The sequence below is a fragment of the Ovis aries genome, chromosome 13, assembly GCF_016772045.2.
Source record: "Ovis aries strain OAR_USU_Benz2616 breed Rambouillet chromosome 13, ARS-UI_Ramb_v3.0, whole genome shotgun sequence".
NCBI classification, from domain to species: domain Eukaryota; kingdom Metazoa; phylum Chordata; class Mammalia; order Artiodactyla; family Bovidae; genus Ovis; species Ovis aries.
In genome coordinates this window covers 51,913,708-51,927,514 of record NC_056066.1, presented here as the reverse complement: position 1 = coordinate 51,927,514, position 13,807 = coordinate 51,913,708, and the positions used below count along the sequence as shown (strand labels likewise).

The window sequence follows — 13,807 nt, the reverse complement described above, 5'->3', positions numbered from 1 at the left end:
CTCAGCTATTTGTAAGAAATTCTTAATTGTGTTTAAATGTTATGAAAGGGAGGTGTTAAAGCTAGAAGATGGTGTTAGAAGATATACAGGACAAGGTTCCTAAGGAACTGAGATTCTTGGGAGGAAATGCAGAGAAGGAAGAAATTAGTAAATAAGGTGACTGGTAGGTAAGGGTGTCCCAGTCCAGTGGTTTCTGTTTTCTTTGAAGTTGAAGGCAAGGCTAACAGCCAAGGATGAAAGAGGATATGTTGGGGAGGAGAGGAGCTTCTTTGAAATCACTGCAGTGGAGAATTGGAGAGAGCTAAGTAGGGAAATAGTAATGCTCAAAATTCTCCAAGCCAGGCTTCAGCAATACATGAACCGTGAACTTCCTGATGTTCAAGCTGGTTTTAGAAAAGGCAGAGGAACCAGAGATCAAATTGCCAACATCCGCTGGATCATCAAAAAAGCAAGAGAGTTCCAGAAAAACATCTATTTTTGCTTTATTGACTATGCCAAAGCCTTTGACTGTGTGGATCACCACAAACTGTGGAAAATTCTGAAAGAGATGGGAATATCAGACCACCTGACCTGCCTCTTGAGAAATCTGTATGCAGGTCAGGAAGCACCAGTTAGAACTGGACATGGAACAACAGACTGGTTCCAAATAGGAAAAGGAGTACGTCAAGGCTGTATATTGTCACCCTGCTTATTTAACTTATATACAGAGTACATCATGAGAAACGCTGGACTGGAAGAAACACAAACTGGAATCAAGATTGCTGGGAGAAATATCAATAACCTCAGATATGCAGATGATACCACCCTTATGGCAGAAAGTGAAGAGGAACTAAAGAGCCTCTTGATGAAAGTGAAAGAGGAGAGTGAAAAAGTTGGCTTAAAGCTCAACACTTAGAAAACGAAGATCATGGCATCCGGTCCCATCACTTCATGGGAAATAGATGGGGAAACAGTGGAAACAGTGTCAGACTTGGACTCAAAAATCACTGCAGATGGTGACTGCACCATGAAATTAAAAGACGCTTACTCCTTGGAAGGAAAGTCATGACCAACCTAGATAGTATTTTCAAAAGCAGAGACATTACTTTGCCGACTAAGGTCCGTCTAGTCAAGGCTATGGTTTTTCCAGTGGTCATGTATGGATGTGAGATTTGGACTGTGAAGAAGCCTGAGTGCCGAAGAATTGATGCTTTTGAACTGTGGTGTTGGAGAAGACTCTTGAGAGTCCCTTGGACTGCACGGAGATCCAACCAGTCCATTCTGAAGGAGATCAGCCCTGGGATTTCTTTGGAAGGACTGATGCTAAAGCTGAAACTCCAGTACTTTGGCCACCTCATGTGAAGAGTTGACTCATTGGAAAAGACTCTGATGCTGGGAGGGATTGAGGGCAGGAGGAGAAGGGGACGACAGAGGATGAGATGGCTGGATGGCATCTCTGACTCGATGGACGTGAGTCTGAGTGAACTCTGGGAGTTGGTGACGGACAGGGAGGCCTGGCGTGCTGCGATTCTTGGGGTCGCAAAGAGTCGGACACGACTGAGCAACTGAACTGAACTGAAGTAGGGAAATATAGAAAGATTGCAGAAAGTGTTCAGAGTTCCACTGAGGCAAATCTCAACCTTATGGGTAGTTTGATTTTCTTAAGAAGCATTTGGCAGCCCACGTTGGCTGACAATTGGATTTGTTCAGGATTGGGGGTTATTTTCCCATATAGGTATAATAGAAGAACAGTGTAGCAAAAGAATTTAGGATATTTGCAAGGCAGTGATTGAACTGACACCAACTTTTCTTGGCTGAGTAGAGAAGGAAATAGAACAGAGATAATGGAATGAAAATTAGAGAATCAAGGGACTGAAAGCCTGAGTGAGGTCCCAGGCTTTAGTAGTAAGGGAATATGGTTGGAGAATGGGAAAGTAAGATTCAGTATGAGCATTTTTCCCAGTGCTGACAAAGTCTAAAGTACAGGCATTGTCACGACCGGTCTCAGTGGAGTGGAAGTTGTATAAGTGTTGTAGGATGGGGGACCCCTTCCAGACCTGGAAGGTGGGCTCTTGTCTAACACTCAGAAATGAGTTGTCTGAGTAGATAAAGATGGTGACAGAGCAAGAGACTTCATTGGGAAGGGACGCCCAGGCAGAGAGTCTGAGGGTAAGGGAACCCAGGAAAACTGCTCTGCCACATGGCTCAAAGTCACAGTCTCGGGTTTTATGGTAATGGGGTTAATTTCCAAGTTGTCTGGCCAGTCATTCTAACTCAGGGTCCTTCCTGGTTGCACATGCATTCCTCAGCCAAGATGGATTCTAGCAAGGAGGATTCTGGGAGGTGGTAGGACACTTGGCTTCTCCTTTTGACCTTTCCTGAACTCTTCTGGTTGATTGTGACTTATTAGTTCTGTATTCCTTACTGGAACCACCTGTCATCAAATAACTAATGCAAATGGTTACTATAGTGCCTGGCCAGTGTGGCAGTTTCAATCATTGTGTTTCCCTTAAGGTCGTTGGAGTTGAAATCAGAGAACTCAGAGATGTGTCTGGATGTGAATTGTGGCTGTCATCTTTGAGGATGTTGAAAAGTCTTCAAGAGAATATCAGGACTTTGGGATAGGAAGAGAGCTGTGAGCCACACTGTATTGTCTTCAGTGAGTGCCAGGAAACCAGTAGGCAAAGAAAGCCCTCAGTAATGGGCTATTCAGTTTTTATCTGACTGGTTTTTAATATTTATTTTTATTTTTTTGGCTTCCCCAGGTCTTTTCTTTCACAGCATGTGAACTGTTAGTTGTAGCATGTGGAACCTAGTTTCCTGACCAGGGATCGAACGCAGGCCTCCTGCATTGAGAGTGTGATGTCTTAGCCACTGGACAACCAGGAAGTCCTGATCTGACTTTTTTTAAGCTTAAAAATGACAAGCTTGTTCCATTTTCTTAAATTCTTGAAATTCTTCAGACAAGAATATTGGAGTGGGTAGGCATTCCCTTCTCCAGGGGATCTTCTTGATGCAGAGATGAAACCTGGGTCACCTGCACTGGAGGTAGATTCTTTACCATCTGAGCCACCAGGGAAGCCCACAGCATACCAGATAGCCACAATTATTGTTTGGACTAGCAGCGTGATACTCACTACCAGCTTCTCCCTGTTTTTCCACTTAATGACTAAATAGCTCTTATCATTTTAATCTTGAATTTCAGATTGTTTACTTATACTCAAGAATACAACCTTAGAAATGGGTCAGAAAACAGTGTGGGCACCTTTAAGATTCTTGTATAATCTTTCTGGAAAGGAGTTTGTTATTATAGGCTTATTGTTATTTCCATCATTATTTCAATTATTTTCATTTGACTTTGAAGCATTGTATTTTCATGCCATTGGTCTTTCCTGCAAGTAAAAATGTTCTCTCATTATTTTCCTTTGATTAGTCAGCACTTTTTTGTGTATTTTCTTAGCTGTTTCTTTTTCTCTTTTATACATTATGTTTAGATTTTTCAGAATTGCAGTCTTAATGTATTCCATATTAATATGAGTTCTTATTTTAATTATTCATTTTGTGACAATTTTCCCAGGTCATTACCTTTTTTAAGAAATAGACTTTATTTTTTAGAGCAGTTTTATATTCACAAAAAAATTGAGCAGAAAGTATAAAAAGTTCCCAAATTTTCCCTGTTCCCATACACACACAACCTCCCCCACTGTTGACATCCTGCACCACAGTATACACTTAACTACAGTTGATGAACCCACTTTGACATCATTATCACCGAGAGTCCATAGTTTACATTAGAGTTCACTTCTGATGTTATACATTTTCTGTGTTTGGACAAATGTATAATTACATGTATCCACCATTGTATTACCATACAGAATAGTTCACTGCCCTTAAAATCCTCTGTGCTTCACCTGTTCATTCCTCTCTCCTCCCTAACCTAGCAACCACTGCCTCCAGAGCCTTGCCTTTTCAAGAATTATCATATAGTCAGAATCGTTCGGACTGTAGCCTTTTCATATTGGTTTCTTTTACTTAATAATATGCATTTTTCTCCATGTTTCTTCATGGCTTGATGGCTTATTTCTTGTTCGGTGCTAAATAATATTCCATGTTCTAGATGTACTACAGTTTGTTTATTCATTCATCTACTGAAGAACAACTTGCTTGCTTCTAAGTTTTGGCAGTTATGAATAAAGCACATTTCTATATAGGTGTAAGTTTTCAGTTCAGTTCTTCTTGGGTAAATACCAAGGAGCACAATTGGTTGGATCGTATAATAAGATTAAGTTTAGTTGTGCAAGAAACCAGCAAACTGCCTTCCAAAGTGTCATTCCCACAGTGAAAGAGAGTTTCTGTTGCTCCACAGAAGCACTGGGATTTGGTGTTGTTAGTGTTTGGTACTCTGATAGGTGTGTAGTGGTGTCTCATTGTTTTACTTTGCAATTCCCTAATAACATATGCTGTTAAACATCTTTTCATTTGCTTGTTTGCCATTTGTACATCTTCCTTGGTGAGGTGTCTGTTTAGGCTATTGACCATTTTTTTAATCAGCTTGATAATTTTTTTATTGTTGAGGTTTTATTGTTTATTTTGGATAACAGTCCTTTGGCTAATGTGTCTTTTGCAAGTATTTTCTCACAGTCTGTGGCTTGTCTTAACATTCTCTTGATTTTGTCTTTACAGAGCAGAATTTTTTAGTTTTGATGAAGTGCAGTTGATTATTTTTTGATGGCTCTGTCTTTGGTTGTATCTTAAAAGTTATTGCCATACCCAGGATCATCTAGATTTTTCTCCTGTGTTATCTTCCAGGAGTCTTTTGCATTTACATCTTGGTCTGTGATTCATTTTGAGTTAATTTTTGTGAAGAGTATAAGATCTGTGTCTAGTTTTTTGTTTTTGTTTTTCTTGGTATGTGTATGCCGAGTTATTCCAGCACCATTTGTTCAAAAGACTGTCTTTGCTCCATTGTATTGCCTTTGCTCCTTTGTCAAAGATCAGTTGACTATATTTGTGTGGGTCTTTATCTGGGTTCTCTTGTGTTCCATTGGTCTGTTTGTCTGTACCACACTGCCACTCTTTGCTGTATCTTTCTTTGCTTTTTTGTATTACTATTTGCTTTTAAATTAATAGTAATTCTCTGACTTTACTTCTTCAGTATTGAGTTGGCTGTTCTCCATCTTTTGCATCTGCATATAAACTTTAGAACTAGTTATTGCTGTCCACAAAATAGGTTGGTAGTATTTTGATTGAGATTGCATTGAATCTGTAAACTGAGTTGAGAAGAACTGATGTCTTGACAGTATGGAATCTTCCAATCCATTAACATTGTTTGATTGATTTCTTTCATAATTTTTTTTATTGCCAGATACTCCATTTTTCCTTTGTGATTTCTTTTTTTAATCAATTTATTTTTCTATTGAAAGATAATTGCTTTACACCTTTGTGATTTCTTACATTGCCTCTATGTCTAGAAAATCCTTCCTCATTATGCACATACTCATTTATTTCCTCTTAAAATGTGTCTGTAAACATTTAATTCTTCAGCCCATCTGGATTTTATTTTGATATATGTAATGAAGTGATGGTCTAGCCTGCTTCCTCCAAATACATTGTTATTTTTCACAAAACCATTTCCTATTGATTTATCTAGACTATACATGAATACATACACAGTAATCAGCCTTCCAATCTGTTTCCTAACCCTTGTGGAGGAAATTGTGTGCTCTCCCCATTTTGGGTAACAGTCAGGTAGGAAGAGTGGGGAACTGGTCAAATCATGTATGGTTATACCTTGGGAAGGCCATTGGCTGAACCCAGTTCCCTGCTAAGCATGATTGCTGGTATTAAAGGCAATCTCCTGGGGTGTGTATAAACCACCTACATCTCTCCACCCTCCCTCAGAGATTTTCATGTTCCCCTCGGAGAGGCATGTTCTGGTTGTTTTGGAGAGTCACTGTCACATTAAATTACCTCTGTGCTATGAGTCCCATGAAAATGGGACCTTGGAGTATATTGTTCCCTAGTTGTTTCCCTGATACGTAGCTTAATATCAGGCACAGACATCTGAATGGATGAATAAACCTCTCTTACCAGTGTGAATGGGCCACATCCCTCTGATATGGTTTGAAGGGAAATAAAGTTGGAGGACAGCTGCTTTGGAGGTCAGTACATTCTTGCAGTCAACCTACCTTCTCTGTGCTTCTCATTCTGAAGACACTAAAGCTGCAATTACCTAGGAAGCTTTTAAAAGGACTGCTACCTACCTCTCACTCCTAAAGATATAGTCTGGCACAGAGTTTTGTTGTTATTAAGTTCTTTGAGTGATTCTAAAGTATGCCAAGATTGAGAATCACTGCTTGCTCTTACAGTTGTATAAACTTTGAGTTAAGTAGTTGGGTTCCTGGAGAGTTGTGGTTATCAGACTCCTAAAAGATCATTGGTCCTGTGTGTGTACTTTAATAGCTAAGAAGAATTTGCCCAAAATACCTCCTTTGGTGAGTTGTTTGGACATAGTTTTACAGTATTTTAGTACTGTATCTAAAATGACTCTCTATTTTCCAGGTCAGCATGGATTCCTGGTTCCTCCTTACTCTGCTTGGCAGTGGTCTGATACATGTTGGTGCCAGCAACACTACCATAGGTAAATTGCCATTTGGTAAGATTGGTACTTGGAATAGAATTTTGTATTTATGTTTAGTGACCCACATTTGAAGACCTTGGTGGTACTAAAGAAAGAAAAAATTAATATTAAGTTTTACTTAAAAGTGATGGCAAATTAAGTTGTCTTTGGGAATCTCTGGGTCATATTGTATGTACATTCAGCATTGTTCTGTATACCCCATACTACTTCAAATAAAGAGATTATATTCATTTCTGAAAAGTTAAAGAAGACAAAATGGTTACTATTTAAGACTCCTGTATATTGACTCTGAGGAACTAACTAAGAGACCAGTTTTTCCCTCCATTAGACAGTAAACTTTTAGAAGTGGAGGGAAGGATTCACCATTTAAAGAGTGTATGCTCCTTGAAATACACCTGGAGAAAATTCTGCTTTGAAAAGATACATGCACTCTTATGTTCATAATAGTACTATTCACAATAGCCAAAACATGGAAGCAAGCTAAATGTCCATCAACAGATGAATGAAGATGTGGTACATATATACGGTTGAATGCTGCTGCTGCTGCTGCTGCTAAGTCGCTTCAGTCGTGTCCGACTCTGTGCGACCCCATAGACAGCAGCCCACCAGGCTCCCCCGTCCCTGAGATTCTCCAGGAAAGAACGCTAGAGTGGGTTGCCATTTCCTTCTCAAATGCATGAAAGTGAAAAGTGAAAGTGAAGTCGCTCAGTCGTGTCCAACTCTTTGCGACCCCATGGACTGCAGCCTACCAGGCTCCTCCGTCCATGGGATTTTCCAGGCAAGAGTACTGGAGTGGGGTGCCATTGCCCTCTCCGACAGTTGAATACTGCTACTGCTAAGTCGCTTCAGTCATGTCCGACTCTGTGCGACCCCATAGACGGCAGCCCACCAGGCTCCCCCATCCCTGGGATTCTCTAGGCAAGAATACTGGAGTGGGTTGCCATTTCCTTCTCCAATGCATATAAAGGAAAAGTCAAAGTGAAGTCACTCAGTCATGTCTGACTCTTTGTGACCCCATGGACTGCAGCCCACCAGGCTCCTCTGTCCGTGGGATTTTCCAGGCAAGAGTACTGGAGTGGGGTGTCATTGCCCTCTCCGACAATTGAATACTACTCAGCCATAAAAGAGAATGAAATTATGTCATTTGCAGCAACTTAGAAATTACCATACTAAGTGAAGTAAGTCAGAGAAAGACAAATACCCTATATCACTTATATGTGAAATCTAAACTATGGCGTAAATGAACCTATCTATGAGATAGAAATACTCACAAACATAAAGAGCAGACTTGTGGTTGCCAAGGTGAGGGGAGGGACTGCCTGTTAGTTTGGGATTGGTAGACACAACTTACTACATTTAGAATGCATAAACAGCAAAGTCCTACTATTATAGCTCAGGGAAATATGAGCTGGGACAAACCATAATGGAAAAGAATATTTAAAAATGAATGTGTGTGTGTATGTAAGTGAGTCACTTTGCTGTGCAGCAGAGATTAGCACAACATTGTAAATCAACTATACTTTAATTTTTAAAAAAGATAATAAAATAAAAAGTGTGTGTGGTGTGTATATTGGTCTCTAAGTATTTGAGGTGTAGTAGGGCTTGCTGCTTTGTGTCTCATAACTTTTGAGATCTCAATTCTTTGTGTGATGTTTTCTTGGTATTTTTGGTGTTTATAGTTTCACCTTCAGTAGGCGTTACAAGATCTGTGAAAGCATCTACAACAGAATCACTTAAAGAAGAGACCAAAACTTCAAATCCTACTCCTTCAGTAACTTCTTCCTTGGCACCAACATTCAGCCCAAATCTAACTCTGGGACCCATATATGTAACCACTGTCAATTCTTCAGACTCTGACAATGGAACCACAAGAACAGTAAGCACCAATTCTGTAGTCACTGCAATTTCACCAAATGGAACATGGCTTCCAGATAACCAGTTCACAGATACCAGAACAGAACCTTGGGAGGGGAATGCCAGCACTGCAGCAACCACTCCAGAAACTTTTCCTCCTTCAGGTACTAGAGATGGTTTCTGTTTGTTCTTTCTTTGGCTCTTTGAGTTTATTCACCCTTTTATTGTTATTGTTTGTGTTTTCTAGCCATAAAATTTCTTGAAATAAGTAAAATTGCCCAAGCAAAGTAGTGAAACCTAGATATAGGGGATTCTCAAGAATATCTGGTTAACATAGAATTAAGCGGAAAGAAGATAGGGGACTTCCCTGGTCATCCCGTGGTTATGACACCATTCTTCCAGTGCCGGAGGCGCAAGTTCGATCCCTGTTCAGGAAACTGAGATCCAGCACACTGCATGGTATGGCCAAAAAAAAAGGAGGAAAGAAAATAGATTCTGGAGGATATTCTGCTTTGCATGGAGTCCTGGTTAGATTAGGGACGCTTGGGCTCAGACGGTAAAGCGTCTGCCTGCAGTGCTGGAGACCCAGCTTCGATTCCTGGGTCGGGAAGATCCCCTGGAGAAGGAAATGGCAATCCACTCCAGCACTCTTGCCTGGAAAATCCCATGGAAGGAGGAGCCTGATAGGCTACAGTCCATGTGGTCGCAAAGAGTCGGACACGACTGAGCCAACTTCAGTTTCACTTCACTAATGTTTAAAGATAGAGAAGAAGATATAAGAGAAAGAGGATAGGTAATTGATAATGCTAGAAACTGAGGTTGAAAGGATAGTAAAATTGAATAATAGGATTAGCCTTGAAAAGAAAGGAATCCCTGGAAACTGTGGGAAGGAGAATGGGCCTTATCTATAACAGTTAGATAAGAGTGGAAGGCCTGTGGCCAGGAGTAGAATTATTAAGAGAAGATCAGGAAAACAGTTAAGTTACAGTGCCAGTTTGTTCAGGGACTGAACCCAACCCACTTCTCCTTGAGTCAGTCACTGAAGTGGAAGTGGCTTTGAAGATAGAATCAGAGACCTGAGTATGAGACTACATAAGGTAGGGCAAATTTCCAAGGATTGGGACGGTCCCTCTTAGGGCTTCTGTGAGTAGTAAAAGGAAATAATTATTCCCTGACAGCTGTATAATTGTCATTCCTTTTCTAGCAAAAATCAGTTACTCTTCTTTGGTCTCATCCCCTTGGCTCATATTTTTCACTTGTTAGATGGTGAGTGCCCCTAGGTGGAATCACATATGGCTCATGAACTGAGTGTCATTTGCTGATGACATCTTTTAGCTAGACCTTACAACTCAGAGCCTGCACCTGCCAGCTTTAATCCCATATTTTCCACTTGAGTTTGAATCCTAACTCTGCTGTACCCTAGCTGTGTGACAATAGGCAAGTTTATTTAACCTCTGTACCTCAGTTTTGTCATCAGTATATAAGAATGAATGATGTTGATAGTACTTAATTCATGAAGGAGCTGTTAGCATTAAACAGGTTAATATGGGTAAAGCATTTATAGTGGGACCTGCATGTGGTAAGCACTAATTTTAAGTGTTAGGCATTGTACTAAAAGTTTTATAGAAGTAATTCATATGAAGTATCCTGTGGATTCTGTTATGCTGGTTCTGTTTTATGTTTTATAGGTGAAGGAGTTAGTTTACTGTGTTTTTCAAAGTACAAATCATGACTGATTCATGAAATCAGTTTAGTGGGCCACTACAAACCTGTGTGTGTGTGGATTGTCCTTTGCAATTGTTATTCTTTTCATGTTACCTTATTTTATAAAACTTCTGTTCAAGTTATACACAAACATATCCTAAATAATGGTATAAAAGTGTATTTCTTTCTATAAATTATGGCCATTGCTTAGAGAGGAAAAACAAAACTTGTGCAGGCTGAATTAGTAAATGGAAAAGGTGTGACTGTCACTAACTTCATGGCCTGTGTTTTTGTTGTTTTTTTGGCTGTGCTGGGTCTTCTTTCTCTAGTTGTGGTGCACAGGCTCTAGAGCACATGGGCTCAGGAGTTGTGGCTCACGGGCTTAATTGCCCCACAGCATGTGGAATCTTAGTTCCCCGATCAGGGATGGAACATACATCCCCTACACTGGAAGGTAGATTCTTAACCACTGGACCACCAAGGAAGTCCCACGGCTTATGTTCTTAACTTATGTTCTGTTCTGTCTTTGATTTAATATCTGTGAGATGACCAGTGGTAATTATCTCTTTTTTTAGTAGATGTTTGATGTAAGACCTTAGAGGTTAAATAATTTGCTTCAGATCTGAAGGCTGTCAGGTAGTGAATTAGACCTATTTCTCACTTCAGTGGTCTTTCCACACTGCTACTGAGTTTTCTGTAATCTGCTGTAGGTCCAAATTATGCCATAGCTGAGAAGCCAGTTGTTGAACAGTTAACACATTTCATGTATCAGAGGAAGTTGAGACTATATTTCACTGGTGACTGTTATTCAAGATCAGTAAAAGGAAAACTTTATGGCACATCAGGATGTTACATTCTGCAACCCCACATCCTCCTCATTTACCACCGTTTTACCAACCCTCCCATAATTGTTACATCATGACTTCAGTAATACTATTCCCTGCTGAGCTGTGGGTATAATGTGAAATTGCCTTATATTTGTTTGTTTAGTTTTCTATTTACTGTTGATAGCCAGTTCCTCCTGCGCTTTCCATAGCTTCATAATACAGTTTTCCATAAAGTCAGACTTACTAGAAATCTAGATAATCTAGATTTCTTTTTTACATGTCTAAAAATATCTTCAGGGGTGTGTATAGAATTTGAGGAAATATTTTTTTCCCTAGAATTTTTAAAGCATTGTCCAGACTTCTAATTTGCAAGCTTGGAGAATTGTACTGCTGTCTTGATTCCTAATTGTTTGTGTGTTTTTAAAGATCTTCTCTTCCATCATTGGTGCCTTGAAATGTCATAGAAATGGATCTTGATGTGGGTCTTTCGTTCATTATTTTGGGATAGGACCTTTGGAGTTTTTGTCCTTTGGTTCTGAAAAATTTTCTTAATATCTGTTCAGAAATGTTCTTCCCCCTTCCATTTTCTCTTGTCTTGTTCTAAAAATCCTCATTTGGGTATTGGACTTATCCTGGAATAATTTTTTAATCTTAATTTTTATTTCCTATTGACCTTTGAGTTTTTTCTTTTTTAAAATAAGCATACACACATACTTATACATACCTTTTTTCTTCCATTTAGAACACAAATAATAAATGTACTGTGTATATTTCTTCACCTTACTTCTTTCCAATTAGCCTGTCATACTTTTTCTGTGTTATAGTAGGGAGCTGCCTCGTTGTATGGCTTTACTTTGATATATTTATCCAGTCTGCCATATTAGTCATCATTCAGGCTGATTTTACACTTAGCAACAATAGTCTTGGGATAGGTTAAATAAGTTATTTTTAGTGCGCATTTGTAAATTTAAATTGAATATTATGAGATCTCCCTGTTTTAAGCTGTTTGTCGGAAAGCCTGTTCTACGTTTTCTTCAGTGCAATAAATTATCAAACACCTGGATCTATGTCAGACTGACAGGTGAAAATCAGTATCTCAGTGTTTGCATTTTACTGAGTGAAGTTAAGCATCTTTCCATATTTAGAAGGATCATTTATATTTCCTTCTTTCTTTTCTTTTTTGAGAAACTCTGTTGCTATCCTTTACCCATTTTTTTTATTAATGTGTCAGGCTTATCACTAGTTTCTGGTTCCAGCCCTTGGGAAGGTGGAACAGAGGAAATAGTACAATTTCTTTTCCAGAGGATGTGACCCAACTCATTTATAGAAGGTCTTTGATGTTAAAGAAATGAGCCCTATAATAAGATTGCAGTTATTTCCCCTAGTTGTTCATCTAACTTTTCTTCATTGTAGAAACTGTTACTATCAGCTATTTTTTTTTTTTAATTAAAAGCATCGGTTTATGGGATTTCTCTAGCTGTCCAGTGGTTAAAATTCTGCACTGCTGCTGCAGGAGACGCAGGTTCAATCCTGAATCAAGAAACCAGGATCCTGCATGCTGCGCAGTGGGGAAAAAACGGATTTGTGTTAACTAAATGTATTCTAGGAATTAGATCATATATAAAAAGCCATTCCTTATACCAATATTATAAAATAATTTTCTTTTGTTTTTTCTTTCATGCTGTTACAGTTTTTTTCTTCTGTGTGTGTGCATGTGCATGTATGTGCCTGCACTAAAATCTTTGATCCATCTGGAATTTTTTCTGACATTCAGTGTGAACTGTGGACTTTATAAAATACTTAATATCTGATAAAGTGAGTCATCCCTTGTTAATCTTATTTTTCAGAATTGTGCTAGTTCTTGATTATTTTTCTTCATGAATATTAGAATCAACTTATTGTATAGCTGGGAAAAGTTCTTAATGATCATGTTTTTAGATTAACAGGGACAGTTGATATCTTTAATTTTTCCTATCTAAGAATGCTATATGTTCCATTTGCTGAAGTCTTTTATTTTGTATTTCTTCGAAGTATTTTAAAATTTTTACCACTTGAGTTGGCACATGTTTTATTCAGTTTATTTCTAGATATTTATCGATTCATTCCTGTTTTAAAGAGTATTTATGTTAAGAAAGGGTGTTCAATTCTGCCAGTTGCCTGCTCAGCATCAATGAGCAAGATCTGTATGATTTTTTCTATTATGTGCTACAGTATATCATATTAATTGATTTCCTGTTTTTCAACTATTTACATTCCTGCAGAATAGCTCCACTTGGTCTTATATTTTTCTTGACTGAAGTGTTGTGATTTATTTGCTATTTTCTATTGTAAATTTTTCTGAGTTATTTCTAAATGAGATTGGTATATGTGTTTCCTTTGTATATAACTAGTTTTGATAAGTTTTATTAGTCGATGTTTTGCTTTGCTTTATGAAAATAATTGAAGTTCACTTAAAATTTTCATTTTGTTCAGATTTTCAAAATTACTTATATAGATTTGAGAAAAAGTCATCCCTTAGGGTTAACTTCTTATATCCCTATGAGTATTTTATATATTTAAGTCCTTTTTCCTGTTTAGGTTGACTAACCTATTTCATCGTTTGTTGCTTTTTCCTTCTTAGAAATCTGCAATAAATATTGTATATTTTATTAGTTCTGTTATTTTTGTTTTTATTTCATTAATTTCTCTTTTATTCTTATTCTTTTCTTGCTTTTCTTAGATTTATTTTACACTTTTTCTATCTTCCCTAATTGAATGCTTCATTTGTTTGTTTTCATTCTTAATTAATATGTATGTAATGCTA

At 38.2% G+C, this 13,807-nt stretch overlaps 1 protein-coding gene across 19 annotated transcripts in view; it reads left to right on the top strand.

The window, feature by feature from the left end:
- Positions 1-13,807, top strand: part of PTPRA (protein tyrosine phosphatase receptor type A) — a 168,549-nt gene that overhangs the window by 96,905 nt on the left and 57,837 nt on the right. For 13 of the 19 annotated variants that reach the window (XM_042229816.1, XM_027976873.2, XM_027976872.2 and 10 more), the window contains 2 exons: positions 6,541-6,619; positions 8,299-8,637. In XM_042229816.1, coding sequence (XP_042085750.1) covers positions 6,547-6,619; positions 8,299-8,637 — 412 coding nt within the window. In that variant the 5' untranslated portion in view covers positions 6,541-6,546. Of the gene's footprint in view, positions 1-6,540; positions 6,620-8,298; positions 8,638-13,807 lie in introns of those variants that run through there. The other 6 variants (XM_060397643.1, XM_042229817.2, XM_015099746.4 and 3 more) reach the window with 3 other exon arrangements.